The sequence below is a fragment of the Brachionichthys hirsutus genome, chromosome 4, assembly GCF_040956055.1.
Source record: "Brachionichthys hirsutus isolate HB-005 chromosome 4, CSIRO-AGI_Bhir_v1, whole genome shotgun sequence".
Classification (NCBI taxonomy): domain Eukaryota; kingdom Metazoa; phylum Chordata; class Actinopteri; order Lophiiformes; family Brachionichthyidae; genus Brachionichthys; species Brachionichthys hirsutus.
The window spans coordinates 15,272,254-15,288,333 of record NC_090900.1 but is presented as its reverse complement, the minus strand read 5'-3'; the positions used below and the strand labels follow the sequence as shown (position 1 = coordinate 15,288,333).

General features: G+C 52.0%; 2 protein-coding genes across 2 annotated transcripts; both read left to right on the top strand.

Moving 5' to 3' along the window:
• The first annotated feature begins 497 nt into the window (after window positions 1–497).
• On the top strand, window positions 498–3,825 carry phf19 (PHD finger protein 19). Its single transcript, XM_068738624.1, has 13 exons — window positions 498–659; window positions 743–824; window positions 931–1,044; window positions 1,112–1,206; window positions 1,362–1,510; window positions 1,613–1,708; window positions 1,810–1,999; window positions 2,089–2,156; window positions 2,234–2,380; window positions 2,462–2,522; window positions 2,594–2,679; window positions 3,316–3,405; window positions 3,495–3,825. Exons 1-13 carry the CDS (start codon window positions 498–500, stop codon window positions 3,823–3,825), a joined length of 1,671 nt encoding a protein of 556 aa, XP_068594725.1.
• A 1,464-nt stretch (window positions 3,826–5,289) lies between these two features.
• Window positions 5,290–15,993, top strand: LOC137892995 (disabled homolog 2-interacting protein-like). Its single transcript, XM_068738421.1, has 22 exons — window positions 5,290–5,350; window positions 5,423–5,541; window positions 5,621–5,723; window positions 7,369–7,445; window positions 8,000–8,109; window positions 9,934–10,078; window positions 10,170–10,342; window positions 10,412–10,683; window positions 10,940–11,148; window positions 11,386–11,530; window positions 11,629–11,773; window positions 11,855–12,091; window positions 12,171–12,373; window positions 12,623–12,866; window positions 13,707–13,798; window positions 13,885–14,403; window positions 14,491–14,765; window positions 14,851–14,964; window positions 15,139–15,261; window positions 15,340–15,419; window positions 15,654–15,741; window positions 15,823–15,993. The coding sequence occupies exons 1-22, from the start codon at window positions 5,290–5,292 to the stop codon at window positions 15,991–15,993; spliced, it is 3,705 nt and encodes a 1,234-aa protein (XP_068594522.1).
• The last annotated feature ends 87 nt before the right edge of the window (window positions 15,994–16,080 follow it).

Below are 16,080 nucleotides of genomic sequence, written 5' to 3'. Positions count from 1 at the left end.
AAGACATCCGTCACATCTGTGACGTCGCCCCCGGTAGGGTCGGTGTCGCCTCGCTGTACGTTAATCCGTAGGTTAAACTATTTTAACAGCAAACCGGATCCGTTGCACCGGACAAAACTGTCTCCATCTGCGTTTACTTTACGCAAAAAAAAAAAAAAAACCCGGATAACGCGGGTTAGTTATGTCTTTATGCCAGAGTTAACCGTTAGTTAACCCTCGGTGACCCGGACCAGAGCGTTAGTTTTTGGTTTTAAAGGTGTGTTTCGGTTCTAATGGAAGGATGCACTGCGCATGCGCCGTTCTGTCAAAAATCCCCTCCGACGGTTCGAGAATCAATCACAGCCTCGACCTGACGTCACCTTGGAAACAAGATAATCTGGTTGTTTGTGCGGGACGTGGTTGATCAAAACACAAATGAGTATTTCATCCACATTTCTTCCGATTGATGGTTCCGTTCGGGCCACGGCGTGACTCACCTGTCTGTCTCTCCCCGCAGGATGTTTGAGGACCTGATTGAAGCCTTCTGCGGTCTGGAGCCTCAAGCGTCGACAGCGGCGGGGCGGGGGCTGGACCATGTGGAGGAGTCCAGTTTGAGTGTTGGACAGTTTGTCCTCTGCCATTGGTCGGATGGACTGTACTACCTGGGCAAGATACAGAGGGTAGCGCGCAAAAAACACGACACAATGAAGCGGACTCTCTCCTCCGATTGGTTGGGCTGACTTGGCCGGTTGTTGATTGACAGGTGAGTCCGCCGAGACAGAGCTGCTTCGTGACGTTTGAGGACAACTCCAAGTTCTGGGTACTGTGGAAGGACATCCAGCACGGTGAGACGTCCATTTCCTATTTGAGGACTCTCCCCAAGACCTTCTGCATGTCTGACCGTCTTCACGCACGCTGTCGGTGATCGGTTGTCGTCCTATCGCCTTGCAGCTGGAGTGCCGGGGGAGGAGCCTCGTTGCTCTGTGTGTCGGGAGGTGGAGTCGAGCGCCGATAGCCAATTAAACCAAGACAACCGGATCCTCATCTGTGGGAAATGTGGCATCGGTGAGTGAGACAGGAAGACGCGTCCTGTGATAACAAATCAGCTGACGGTTGTCCTCTGTGCCTCCAGGTTTCCACCAGCATTGTCACGTTCCTCCAGTAGAGGGCAGCATCACTCTGAGTCCTTGGTTCTGTCGACGATGTGTGTTCGCGCTGGCTGTCAGGGTATTGACACACTGAAACGCACACACGCACACACACACACACACACACACTGAAACACGCACACACACACACAGATGGACACGTTAGATCTGTGGAGGTCCAGGAAGTCAAATGTCCCCGACTGCTGCGGTTCCAACAGTCTGTCCTCCACACAGAAAGGGGGCGCTCTAAAGAAGGGTCCTATAGCCAAAGCTTTGACGGCCATGAAGCAGGTGTTACAGTACGAGCTGGACTCCCTGGACTGGGACTCCCAACATCGGACCAATCAGCAGCAGTGTTACTGTTACTGCGGCGGCCCTGGAGAGTAAGACGGCCCCCCGACGGAGACGGCGACGGCGTCGCCTCGCCGAGGACGTGTGTAACGTGTCGGTGTGTGTTGTGTGTGTGTGCGTGTGCGTGTGTGTAGGTGGTACCTGAAGATGCTCCAGTGTTTCCGCTGCCAGCAGTGGTTCCATGAAGCCTGCACTCAGTGTCTGCAGGAGTCCATGTTGTTCGGAGACAGGCGAGGACCCCCCCCCCCCCCCCCCCTTCCTGCCGCGCCCCTTCACCTGTCTGTGCGGCGACGCGTTCTAATCCCCCCACCTGTTCCCTCCTCTCGCTCAGGTTCTACGTGTTTCTGTGTTCCGCGTGCAACAAAGGATCCGAGTGCGTCCGCCGCCTGTCCCTGAGGTGGGTGGATCTGGTCCACCTGGTCCTCTACAACTTGTCTGTCAGCAGCAAGAAGAAATACTTTGAGCTGGACGAGATCCTCGCCTTCGTCTCGGAGAACTGGGAGCATCTACAGCTCGGGAAGGTACCGGAAACAAAACTGAGCCGGGACCCGGGTCGACCGACCGGGACCCGGTTGCGGTTCTCTGACCTCCTTCTGTGTGTGTCGTTCAGCTGTCAAACACTCCTCCGGCAGACAGGGGGCAGCACCTGCTGGACGCGCTCAATAAGTACAAGAGCAAGTAAGGATGAAATCCCGATAGACGGTAGCGTGCTCCGTATCGATCGGTGGCGGATCAATAACTCTGCGGGTGCTCAGATTTCTGTGTGGGAAGGAGATAAAGAAGAGGAAGTGCATCTTCCGCCTGAGGACCAGGGTCCCCCCCAACCCCCCCTCCAAGGTGTTCCCCGAGCGCGCGCAGAACGACGGAGGGCGTGGCCGTAAGAGAGGCGGGGTCAGGAACAGGTATCACCCATTGGCCGGTTGCGTGACGTCATCGTGATGTCATCGGCGATGTCACCTGAGCGTACGTCTGTCTGCATCCAGCGCTTCGTCAGAAAGGAGGAAGAGGAAGTCCAAGTGGCTGCTGGAAGACGCCATCCCGAACGTAGGACTGACCTCTGATCAGTTTAGCGTGGCTTTGATGTGTCACATGACCCTCGCGTCTCGTCCGTGTAGAACGAGGCGTCCTGCAGCTGGACCTCCAACCACCACATGGCCAACATCTTTGACTTCACGCTGGACGAGCTGCAGAGCCTCAAGAGGTGAGACGCGTTAACGATCGGTCCGGTCTGATTGATCCCAGTGACGATCGGTCCGGTCTGATTGATCCCAGTGACGATCGGTCCGGTCTGATTGATCCCAGTGATGATCGGTCCGGTCTGATTGATCCCAGTGACGATCGGTCCGGTCTGATTGATCCCAGTGACGATCGGTCCGGTCTGATTGATCCCAGTGACGATCGGTCCGGTCTGATTGATCCCAGTAACGATCGGTCCGGTCTGATTGATCCCAGTGACGATTGGTCCGGTCTGATTGATCCCAGTGACGATCGGTCCGGTCTGATTGATCCCAGTAATGATCAGTCCGGTCTGATTGATCCCAGTGACGATCGGTCCGGTCTGATTGATCCCAGTGACGATCGGTCCGGTCTGATTGATCCCAGTAATGATCGGTCCGGTCTGATTGATCCCAGTAATGATCGGTCCGGTCTGATTGATCCCAGTGACGATCGGTCCGGTCTGATTGATCCCAGTGACGATCGGTCCGGTCTGATTGATCCCAGTAATGATCGGTCCGGTCTGATTGATCCCAGTGACGATCGGTCCGGTCTGATTGATCCCAGTAACGATCGGCGTGATTGATCCCAGTAACGATCGGTTCGGTGTGATTGATCCCAGTAGCTCCAGTCGGACGGTGAGCATCGATCAGGACTCCACCGACGCCTCCACCGCAGGCTCTGCTACCACCAGCGCCTCCTACCACTTCAGGTGAGCAGCAGGTCCCAGTCGTGAGTCAGAAGAATTTTAAACAGTGGGCGGGCTCATCCTGACTGTGACCTTTGACCTCTCTGTTTCAGAAGGAGGGTGGGCAGCAGGAAGAGGAAGTTGCACACCAATAGCTACAGCCGGTGGGCAAATCGCAGCGAGGCAGGGGAGGAGCCTTCCGGATTACTGACGGACCAGGAACCTGCGAACCACAGTCACCTGCCGTCTGACTCCTCCCACTTCTTGTCAGACCCCGCCCATATTCCCACTGACTCCTCTCACCTGCACTCCTCCATCTCCTCGTACTTCGGAGTGGCGGGCAGACTCAACAACGGGGAGAGGTACCAGGTGTTGGCTCGGCGCGTCACCGCTCAGGGGACGGTCCAGTACCTGCTAGAGTGGGAGGGGACAACACCATATTAGGACGGTCAGGCTTCCACGTCTCTGAGGGTCCCAGCTATAATGCTTCAAAACATGTTAATCATTTATTTTACCTTCTATAACACAACAATATACAATCAATATTTCTGCCTAGCAGTTTTTAGAGTTTAGTGAGTACAAACAAAACCTTTAAATACAGCCAAAGTCCGTACACAGTGTTATTATTTAGTATTATGGTCTGTCTGTCATCAGTTTACTCCCTCTGACATGTTAGTCAGAGGCTCTTTAGCTCCACCTGCTGTCAAACAGCACGCCTGTCCCGATCCACAGCGCTGACGGTTCAGTTCTGACCTCATAGAGGGGGTGTGGCCTAAAGAGATTGCAGCAGATGACCTCCTCCGTGGGTGTTTGTTTACCTGTAGACGTTGAGTTCTATTCATTTTTATTGTTTGAATGTTACAACACAGGGTTTTTAAATATGTTTTAGTCGTTTAGACTCCATCAAAAACCAACAGCAAAGAGAAATATGATCACTATAATAAAGAATATGTTAGCGCCGAGGTCCCTAACCTCACCTGTTCTCTGTTGTGCAAAACGTTTGATGTATTCTGAAAGAATTCTCAAACGTTAGCGTGTGACCTCGTCCTCGGGTCTAAACTACTTGATCTCTGACCTTTAGCGGCGGCAGCAGTGTCTCTGAAAGATTGGGTTTTGTAATATCATGATATCGACTGTATCTGAAGATAAAATTGATCCTAATGTGGCCCAGAGACCAGCTGGTATGAACAGCGATGAGGCCTCTAACTCCCAGAATTCATTGTTTTCTTGCACTATCTATCACACTTACTATCTATGCAATGATTAGTCTACGTCACCAAACTGATAATCATTCAGAGACATTGTTCTGTTCAAATGGTGCCTATGCTAGCTTGAAGCTAACGCAGCCCATTTGTTTCAGTGAGGAATGCTAATAGCGCTAACTCGCGGTGTCACTTTAAACCTGCAGCTCGACCTCGCTGGTGCCGTAACCACGCCCCCCTTTGATTGGCCTAACATTGACTGCGTGGATGTTCTGTACAGTTGACCAATCGGCTGCCAGTTTTCTCGAAAAATAAAGAAACATTTGACCTTTGACCTCTGTGTTGCTACGTGCGTCTCTGAATGTGTGCGCGGCGGTGAGAGTGACTGGCAGACGGTGATCCGTTAATGCCATTAAGGTGTTAAACGGCACGTGACGCATGAACAGTCGGCCCGTCAGACAGCTCAGGTGCGTCTCTGCTGTCCTGAGGGTCCCCGCAGACGGACAGGTGAAGACGTAACGACTGGAGAGACAAGCATCAGGTTCTACTTGTCTGTCTGTGAGTCTGTCCTGTGTCTGTCCCCCTGTAACTCCCCATCTGTCCACCCGTCTCGCTGTTAGCTTAGCTTATTGGACGTGTCTCTGTCTGACTCGGGTGAACGTCGTAGTCACAAAGGCAGGCGCGTCCCTCAGAGAATCCGGTTGCCATGGAGGAGCTGGTGAGACAGCTGTCCAGGTGTGAACACATGGGCTGGATGAATGTGATCGGTGAGTTTCTGATTGGTGAATCATCTCACTAGTCCTGCTTGTCTTCTGACTGAGGTCATTGTGATGTCACAGAGTTGAGGAGCGCCTCCGTCCATTGGCTGTCCTGCGGTCAGAAGGCCGAGCCTGACGTCTGGAGCAAAATGTTCTGCATCCTGTCAGAATCACAGCTGGTGATGCTGAACAACCCGGAGGTAGCTCAACACGCAAAGGAAGAGGGGAAGACATGTTTTACATCATCATCATCATCGTCATCGTCATCCGCTCCTTCAGGTCCATCCTCTGCTTCTGGCTGAGAGGGCGGAGACTTGCACCGTCCGGTTGCTGAGATATTCCCTCCATGTGACCTCAGCGGCTCCTCGCTCTGCCCCCAAAGGTGAGGATGATGGGACGGATAGGAAGCGGCGACACGACGGTCGGGACAGACAGGAAGACAGTTAGACAGACGGACGGACAGGTGATGGAGGTTGAGTTTGGAGACCCGACTGGTGAGAAGAAAACTTTATTTTATGTTTTGCTGATGTTTAATCCGTTTGCCGTCTGACGGATTATGTGATCATGCGTCCCGTTTAATCTCCGTGTTGCAATAATCTGACTTGTGAGGTCAGTTCCCATAGCAACAGGAGTTCAGACTGTATCGATGCTGCAGGGTAATGTCACCTGCTGGCCTGCTGCTTCACCCGTCCATGCCGACGATGTCATGTTGTCGGTGCCAATCTGGTTGGGCTGCGTCTGTGATGAAACGACTTTTTGATGCTTTGCATCGTGGGTGAGATCGGATGAGACGTTGACAACATGGTGCTGCACACAGGACAACAACAACAAAGGGGTGTTGGATGTCTCTTTGTCGAGACTTTGATGACTGTGGTGTAATTCTGCAATTTTAGCTGGAGCTAGAAGTGGAGGAGATGAAGATGCTGAGGTTCTCCTTGGGAGTGGACCAGGTTGGACAGGATTAGAAATGAGACGATAAGAGGGACGGTGAAGGTTAGACGTTTTGGAGACGAGGTCAGAGAGACCAGGCTTCGATGGTTTGGACATTTCCAGAGGAGAGACGGGGACAGCGAACAGGGCTAGAGGACGACCCGGGAGAAGATACATGGATGTAGAGAGGGAGGACATGATGACAATGAATGACAATAAATTACATAAATTACAATTTATGTAATTTTGCATCGGTGGTGTAATTTAGTTTACATTTATTGTTAGTGTGCATCGGCGGTGTGAAATCATTTTATTTTTCTAATGTTACTTTGCATCAATTGAGTAACTGAATATTGGTTTTATTTTTATTTGTATTGTTAAATGTCGATGATTTATGTACGAAGGACTTTCAACGGAAACAAGACCGCAAGGGCTTTTTTGAACTGCTCCTCTTAGACAGGATGTTTGACTGTACTTGTACTGTAATACATGCTACTGTGTGACTGTACTTGTACTGTAACATTCTATCTAATAAATATATTCATCATCATGAGAGTGGCTGGTGCTGGGGAGGGCGATGCAAAGGACAGGGTGAAGTGGAGATGGTTGGGTTGCTGGGGAGGTGATCTCAATGTGGTCTGTGGTCGCTCTCTAGTAACCGGGTCATGGTTCCGATGTCAATTCTGGGTTTACATTTCAAAAACACACAGAAAAACATCTCAGTTCTTGCCGAGGTTCTCATCCTGGCCTATGATTGTTCCAAGTTGTGGCTTGAGGTTCTGGCCAAGGTTTAGTTCCAGGCCGTGGCCTTGGTTCTGTTCTATGTTGTCATTTCCTGTTTGTCATTTCCTGTTTACGCTGGAGTTGTGACAACCGCCTGTGTCGTGGTGAAACATCAGAATGTTTTATCTACAAATAAATAAATAACTGCACTAGAAAAAAAAAGACCCTTCAAAAACATCTGGAAGAAACCTGCCGCTGATCACCATGGCAACTTCCATGTCCCCTCCAGTTACCACGGCAACAGTTATGGAACATGGTCCACTGCTGACGTAAAAACGACAGAACCTTCCTATGATGTTCTCTGTCTGTTCCAGACGCTCCAGAGAGAGGAATTCGCCGTCAGAGCATGCCCAGTAGCTCCGCCCAAGACACGCCCACCGCCAGAGTGACGGTGAACCCATATGAACGCACAGATTCTGTTGTTTCCATGGCAACCGGACATCAGCTGAGCAGCTCTTCTTGCAGGAGATGCAGAAACAGACTTAAAAAAAAACTTTTTATTGCTTAAACAATCTAGATCAATATTTTCATCGATATTATTTATACATGACAAGATTACAGATTATCTAGTAATCCCATATTAATCAATCCTTCAGTTTATGATTACCGGTAAGTCACAGCATCTCAACAACACTAAGATGGTCACTTGTTCTGTCCTACACAAGTAATCAATAACCAGTAATGATCATCAGTCGTATCCTTGAAATATATATAATTATGAGATTTCTCTAGTCATCAGCCAATCAGATTTCAGCATATCAGCAACAAAGGGTTCACATCAATGACATGAAAAGCCACATTATTGAGCTGACTTCAGATGATCACAATTAACAATCACGTTCCTCTTCTTCCTCCTCCTCTTCACTTTATCTCTCCTCCCCATCCTTCTTTCTCCCTTTGCTCCTCTGCCCCCCCCCCCCCCCCCACCCACCTCCTCTTTTTTAGGGTTTTCTCTCTCGGAGGTTGAAACAGTCACTTCGTCGCACTCGATCTCATCCTAAACTGTCTCATCCAATCAGCACGAAGTCTGACCTGAACAACCCTGCTGACTCCAGGTACCCGAGTATTGCTAATCACTTATTGATTAGTTACACAGGACCCCACAGAGACTTGTCCGATGGAAGGACAGCACTTAATTGACAGCTGATTATCTGATATGACCTCTGACCTCCAAGAAGCTGAACCGGTTCAGGGTCAGGTCTTGTTGGGGGGCGATCTCAGGGCAGAACTAGAACTCATAACCTTCTCCAATAACTTAGCTCTGGTTCTTGAACTGGTTCATTCCCCATTCTTGGAACCTTGGTGCTGAATTACCAGAGAAACAAGCCGAGCTAACGTTAGCGATGGCTCCAATAAAGAAGCTAACGCTTTAGATTTATCATGATCAGTTTTTCCATTTGCCATCAGTTAGCATGTTTCGGTGCATCGTTGGTTAAGCTACAGAGCTAACGGTGGCTAAAAGTCTGGAAGAGGAGCAACACGGAGACACTCCATTAGAGCAGTAGATGGGCGGTGAGGAAAGATGGAGAGGAGGAGGAGGAGGAGGAGGAGGAGAGGAGCGGGGAAGTAGGGCAGCCTCACTGCAGGGAGGGGCCACTGCTGATCGAGGGAGGGGTCGAGACACATAGAGACATCACACAGAGAGAGAGAGAGAGAGCTGGAGCTGCTGGAGCCGTGTAGCATCAGTAGCAGCAAGCTAACGGACAGACAGCCGGACGGACGGACGGACAGACAGACAGACAGGTCTTCCTCCTCCGCCTCCTCCTCCTCTTCGTTGCTGCTGAAGGAGAACATGGAGTCATAAGCCCCCTCTCCTCCTCCTCCTCCTCCTCCTCCTCCTCAGCATTCACTCAGGATGCTTGGTGAGTATCTGGACTGATCCTCTGCATCAACAGCCTTTGTCCTCTGAATAGATGAATGTGCTGCAGTGTGTGTGTGTGTGTGTGTGTGTGTGTGTGTGTGTGCGCGCGCGCGCGACCTCGTCTACCAGATTTGCATGACCACGCTGCATCTGTCTGTCTGTCTGTCTGTCTGTGTGTGTGTGTGTGTGCGTGCGTGTGCATAATAGCCTTGTATGTTAGCATGTGGCTAGGCTAATCATCCTATGTTAGCCAACATGTATAGCTGGACAGGATGTAGCTGCCGACAGAAGAATTATCAATGGAAGCAGCTCGATAAGATAACGATGACAGATCATCCCGTGCATGTCAGGGTGTGTGCGTGTGTGTGCGCGTGTGTGTGTGTGTGAGAGAGAGAGATATCCACCCTCCTCCTTTCAATGTAGCTCCAGCTGTGTTAGCACAGCTATCAGTGTTTGATTAGGCTGATTAGTTTTGAGATTTACAGAATGCCATGAACGCACCTCAGCTGCTTTATGCTAACATAGCATTAGCCAGTGATCATCTGCCCAGTTTCAGAAAAGCACATCTTTATAATTGCTAAGCGTATCCTGCTAGCTCATGTCATGTCGTCATGATGGCTAACATTATTATAATGGTAGGCTACTACTAGCACTCACAGCTGTCAGCTAGCCTGCTAGCATTCGTATCATTTAGGTGCACCATTTTGGTTTTGAACAATGATTACACAATCGGCAGGCAGGTCTGTCGGCCGGCCAATCATTTTAGCTCTTTCAGATAAAAGAAATTAAATGATGACTTAATTATTCATAGTAGAGTTTTGACATTAATTAACCAATTACAGCCCCCCCCCCCCCCCCCAAGCTAGGCGTGTCTAATCTGGAGAATGGATATTTAAATAGAATGACATCAAAGTTCAGAGGCTTCTGTTCATGCACTCTTTTTTTTTTTTGACCTGGTGACATCATCATAATCGTAACACCTGGATCACTGAACACGCCCACTCACCTGCCGTTTCAGGTGTGTGATGCGGCGGCTGCGTTGCGGAAGCCAGGAGTCATTTTTGAGCAGCAGCTGTGTGACATCACTGGAGCTCAAGATGGACCAATCAGTGATCATCAAGCCGGTTCACTCCTCCCTCCTGGGACAGGACTACTGCTTCGAGGTTGCACACACAACACACACACAACACACACACACAACGTGACCCGTCTGAATGTTTCCACGGTGACAACCTGCATCTCTTCGTCTCCTAGGTGACGACATCAACGGGCACCAAGTGTTTCTCCTGTCGCTCGGCAGCAGAGCGCGATAAATGGATGGAGAACCTGAGGAGAGCCGTCCATCCCAACAGGGACAACAGCAGGAGGCTGGAGAACGTCCTGACGCTGTGGGTGGTGGAGGCCAAAGACCTGCCTGCCAAAAAGAGGTAGCGCTGCTGTACTACCAGTAGTACTAGCACCTCGGCGAGCTGTGTAACAGTGTATTTGTACTGCAGGTACTTCTGCGAGCTGTGCCTTGACGACAGTCTCTACGCTCGGACGTCCTGCAAGCTGAAGACCGACAATGTGTTCTGGGGAGAACGTTTCGATTTCAGCAGCCTGCCGTCCGTCGGCGCCGTCACCCTTCACCTCTACAAAGACACCGACAGGAAGAGGAAGAAGGACAAGAGCAGCTACGTGGGCTTGATCAACATCCCCGTGGCAACGGTGACGGGGAGGCAGCTGGTGGAGAAGTGGTACACAGTGAGCACGCCCAGCACCATTCGGGGTAGGCTCTAGGTTCTAGCCCCGTTTCATAAAAAAGAATTTCCCTTTATCTAATCTGGTTTCCATGGTAGGAAGGTCTAATCTCACCTGAGAGTAAAAGGGGAGGTACTCAGACAGAGGAGTTAATACCATAAAACTACTCCAAAGTAGGAGTACATGTAGATATTTCTCCTGAGGTCACATCGGAGGTTTGAAAACGGTCCTCTGCAGAAACGCTCAGGCGGCTGACGACGAAGGTTTGTCCTGTTGTGCCTCAGGGAAGTCGTCGATGCCCACAGTTCGGATCAAAGCTCGCTACCAGAGCATCGCCATCCTGCCGATGGAGCAGTACAAAGAGTTTGCGGAGTACATCAGCTCCAACTACCTGCTGCTGTGTAACACTCTGGAGGCGTCCATCAACCTGAGGGCGAAGGAGGAGCTGGCTGCAGTACTTGTCCACATCCTGCACAGCACCGGCAAGGCCAAGGTAACCACGCCCACCGACGTAGCCCCACCCACCGCGCCTGTCTCCCTCCGGCTTCACACGAAACGGCGAGGAAGATTTTATGACCGTACGTCATTGGAGTATTTTTAAAGTGTCACGCGCATGTTATAGAAAACAACCAGTAGGTGGCAGCAAAGTGAAACCTGATCACATGACCTCTGTTCAATCACAGCGTGTTTACCGGCTCAAACGTGGATCTCCTTTGGCCCATCTCTGTAGGACTTCCTGACAGACCTGATGATGTCAGAGGTAGACCGTTGCCGTGACAATGACCAGCTGATCTTCAGAGAAAACACGCTGGCAACAAAGAGTATAGAGGAGTACCTGAAGCTGATTGGTCAGAAGTACCTGCAGGACGCCCTCGGTATACACATGGAAAACGCAAATACAGGTTGACTGACGAGGGTAGGGGTCGGCCTTTCACCTGTTTACCTGCGTGTGTGTGTGTGTGTGCGTGCTCAGGTGAGTTCATCAAAGCTCTGTATGAGTCCGATGAGAACTGTGAGGTCGACCCGTCTCGCTGTGCGACCTCTGACCTCTCAGAGCATCAGGCCAATCTGAGGATGTGCTGCGAACTCGCCTTCTGCAAGATCCTCGACTCCTACAGGTACACGCACGTCGTGCACGTGGCGCAGCGTGCGACCGGGCGTGGTACGCTGGCGTCTGACGCCGCCTCCCTGTCACTCAGAGTCTTCCCCCGGGAGCTGAAAGAGGTGTTCGCATCGTGGCGACTCGAGTGCGGTAACCGGGGGCGCCCAGACATCAGTGAGCGTCTCGTCAGCGCCTCGTTGTTCCTGCGCTTCTTGTGTCCAGCTGTGATGTCACCGTCTCTGTTCGACCTGATGCAGGAATACCCCGACGAGCGCTCAGCCAGGACGCTGACACTCATCGCCAAAGTCATCCAGACGCTGGCCAACTTCAGCAAGTGAGTCCGGGCTTTTATTGCGAAGGAGCCGGAGGGCTTTTTCACAGTGACGGGGCTTTGATCCGCCTGTGGGCCGCAGGTTCGGGACTAAAGAGGAGTACATGCTGTTCATGAACGGTTTCGTGGAGCACCAGTGGAGCAGCATGCAGCGGTTCCTGCAGGAGATCTCGAACCCAGACGGGCTGAACCACACGGCGGGCTTCGACGGATACATCGACCTCGGACGGGAGCTGTCCAGCCTCCACACCCTGTTGACCGAGCTGGACCAGGTGACGCACCCGGCCGGGTCAAGCTGCTGGCGGCTGCAGTCGGGGGGGTTAAGATAAGCTAGCCAGCTAGCTACTGATGGTTAGCTGTTAGCTTTTACAGACAATTGAGAGTGAAAAAGTTTGTCAACGTCTTCCTGTCTCTCTCTCCTGTCTACCTCTCATACCTACCTGTTTCTCTCTTTACTGTCTACCTGTCTCTCTTTACTGTCTACCTGTCTGTCCCTCCTGTCTACCTGTCTCTCTTTTTCTACCTATTTTCTCTCCATCCAGTCATGTCTGTCAAAGCTTGGACCTCTTCCTCGGATCCTCAGAGACGTGTCGGCAGCGCTGGCTAACCCGGGGGGCGTGGCAATTCCAGGGGGCGTGGCTATTTCCTCTCCAGAGCCTCAGCATGTGGGGTCTCAGCCCCCTTTGTCCCCGCCCCCTCTGTCCCCGCCCCTCTCTCCTCCTCTGGCATCATGCAATCCCTCCATTGGTTTGCAGGGCGGCGTTGGATTGGATGGAGGGTTAGCATACTGTTAGCATTCAGCTCAGTTCATCAGGGATCAACATGTTGTACATATAATGCGCATCCCGTTAGCATTAGCATCCAGCTCAGTTCATCTGAGGGTAACATCACACACATCCCGTTAGCATTGGCATCCAGCTCAGATCACCTGAGGGTAACATCACACACATCCCGTTAGCATTAGCATCCAGCTCAGTTCATCTGAGGGTAACATCACACACATCCCGTTAGCATTAGCATCCAGCTCAGTTCATCTGAGGGTAACATCACACACATCCCGTTAGCATTGGCATCCAGCTCAGTTCACCTGAGGGTAACATCACACACATCCCGTTAGCATTAGCATCCAGCTCAGTTCATCTGAGGGTAACATCACACACATCCCGTTAGCATTAGCATCCAGCTCAGGTCCTTGAATAGCACATAGTATATATTGTACACATCTGGTTAGCATTAATAACAGAAGAGGACTGACCAATCACATCAGAGACGGGATGTTTTTGTTGTTAACTGTTAATAGCCAGACTGAACTGGTACCGTACTGGTACCGTACTGGTTCTGTACTGGTTCTGTACTGGTTCCGTACTGGTACCGTACTGGTTCTGTACTGGTACCGTAATGGTTCTGTACTGGTTCCGTACTGGTACCGTACTGGTTCTGTACTGGTACCATACTGGTTCTGTACTGGTACCGTACTGGTACCGTAATGATACTGTACTGGTACCAGTACGGTACCAGTACAGAACCAGTATGGTTCCAGTACGGAACCAGTACAGAACCATTATGGAACCAGTACGGTACCATACTGGTTGGCTGATTCTTTGCCATCTGTGTGCAGTTTGGTCGACTTCACCCGACTTCCCTCTCCAACACCAGAAAACAAAGATTTGTTCTTTGTTACTAAAGGTTCCAGTCTGCAACCTGCATCAGGTGACCTTTGACTTCTATTCAAAGCGACTCAAACTGACCTCTGACCTCTGAGGCTATTTCTAATGTGCTGATGTCACTTTCCGCAGGGATGCACGGCTCCCCGGCTGCCAGCTCGTCCTACTCTGAACCGAACGAGAATGAGATGGGCTTTGAGATGACCAATGGCGGACGGAGGGAGGGGCCTGATCTGACCAACGAGAGTCGTAGTTTGTCCCTGGTTGACCTACAGGACTCCTCTCCTAGCGACGGTCTTGACGACAGCCAGTGGCAGCGTCGAACGGGGCTCCTCCCACTCTCATTTCAGAACCCTGTGTATCACATGACCACTACGTCTCCACGGCAACAGACGGATGCTACACCTTCAGATGGCTCCGTGGGGTCACAGGGAAACACTGATGAGAGGAACACCTTGGCGGCCAAACCGGCATTTCTTACCCAGATGTCAGTGGGGCTGGGGGTGGGGGCGGGGGAGAGGGGGGAGAGGATGTCAGTGGGGCTGGGGGCGGGGGCGGGGGAGAGGGGGGAGAGGATGTCAGCCATGTCGAGCAGCAGCAGTGGGGAGGAGTACTCGAGACGGGCTTTGAACCTCAGCGAGACACTGCCAGGTATGCAGGACGCCATGCGGTCCGCGAAGTTCTCCGTGCAGCAAGTGAAGTACCGATGATGTCACCGTTGATGCTCCTCCCCCACAGGAAGTTCCGGCCCACCTCGCCAGATGTCCTCCGGTCCTCAGAGACGCATTGACCAACCTCCTCCGCCCTCTTCTGCTCCGCCCGGACCCCCTCGAGGTCGCACGCCTCCCAGCATGCTTAGCGGCGGCACTGGGCCCGCCTATCCTCCTCGGCCCGCCTCTGGAAGCATGATGTCATCGAGTCCTGATTGGCCAAGCAGTGGGCAGTCGCGACTCAGACAGGCGTCATCGTCATCTAAAGGGGACAGCCCCGAGAAGCAGCGGCCTGCAGCGAAGGTAAACACGCTGTTACCACGGCAACCTGCCTGTCTGATCTTTGACGCGTTGCCTTTCAAACGGGTTCTGGTTCTGTCTGCGTTAGGCTCCGTCTCCCTGTGCGCTGGATCGGACCGCCGCCTGGCTGCTCAACATGAACTCCGCCTCTTCCTACGGAGACGCGGAGGACGATCGCCATGACGACGCTGCCGTAGAGAAGGTGAGATGAAGATTTCAGCAACATCTGCCTCTTCAGTAGCTATGAACGAGAAACTGAGCCACTGGTGATTGGATGGAGCCGAGGTACAGTTACACAAAGTTGTTACCGATTGGCCCGTTAGAAATCCAATCGGCTTGCTCCTCTCTTCTGATTGGTTCATTTTGGTGCCTCCAGTACCAGCAGGAGATCGCATTGCTGCAGGAGAAGTTGCGAGTCGCAGCGTTGCGGCAGGACGAGTGTGAAGCCCGACTGCTGATCCAGGACCAGCAGAACCAGCGTATGCTGCAGGAGTACCAGGTGTGTATCCGACCCGTCGCAGGGCTGGTGTCACCACGGTGTCACGCCAGGTGACCCCGCCCCCCTGACTGGTTTCAGGTTCGCCTGGAGGACACGGAGAGCAGGCTGAGGAGACTGCAGGATGACAAAGACCTCCAGATGAACAGCATCATCAGCCGGTCTGTCTGCCCGTCTGTCTGACCACCGGTCTGTCTGTATACCCGTCTGTCTGACCACCGGTCTGTCTGCATACCCGTCTGTTTGACCACCCGTCTGTCTGTATACCTGTCTGTCTGACCACCTGTCTGTTCGACCACCTGTCTGTTTGTATACCCGTCTGTCTGACCACCGGTCTGTCTGCATACCCGTCTGTTTGACCACCCGTCTGTCTGACCACCTGTCTGTCTGTGCAGGCTGATGGCAGTAGAAGAGGAGCTGAAGAAGGATCACTCTGAAATGCAGGCGGTGGTCGACTCCAAACAGAAGATCATCGAGGCACAGGTACGCCTTTATCTACCCGTCTGTCTGTCTGACTCGTCCATCCGTCTGTCTGTTCACCCGTCCGTCCACCATGTCCCCCAGGAGAAGAGGATCGCAAGCCTCGATGCAGCCAACAGTCGCCTGATGGCGGCTCTCACTCAACTGAAGGAACGTTACGCTGCGCCGTCCCAGAGGAACGGCCTCTCTCCTAGCAACACTTCCTCTCTGCAGATCACCGAGAACGGAGAGTTCCGTAACTCCGGCAACTGCTGAGCTCTCATTGGCTCCAACTGAGGAATGGGAGGAGTTTATCTGCCTAATATGCGAGGGGCAGCATCATGTCTCTTAGAATCTCAACCG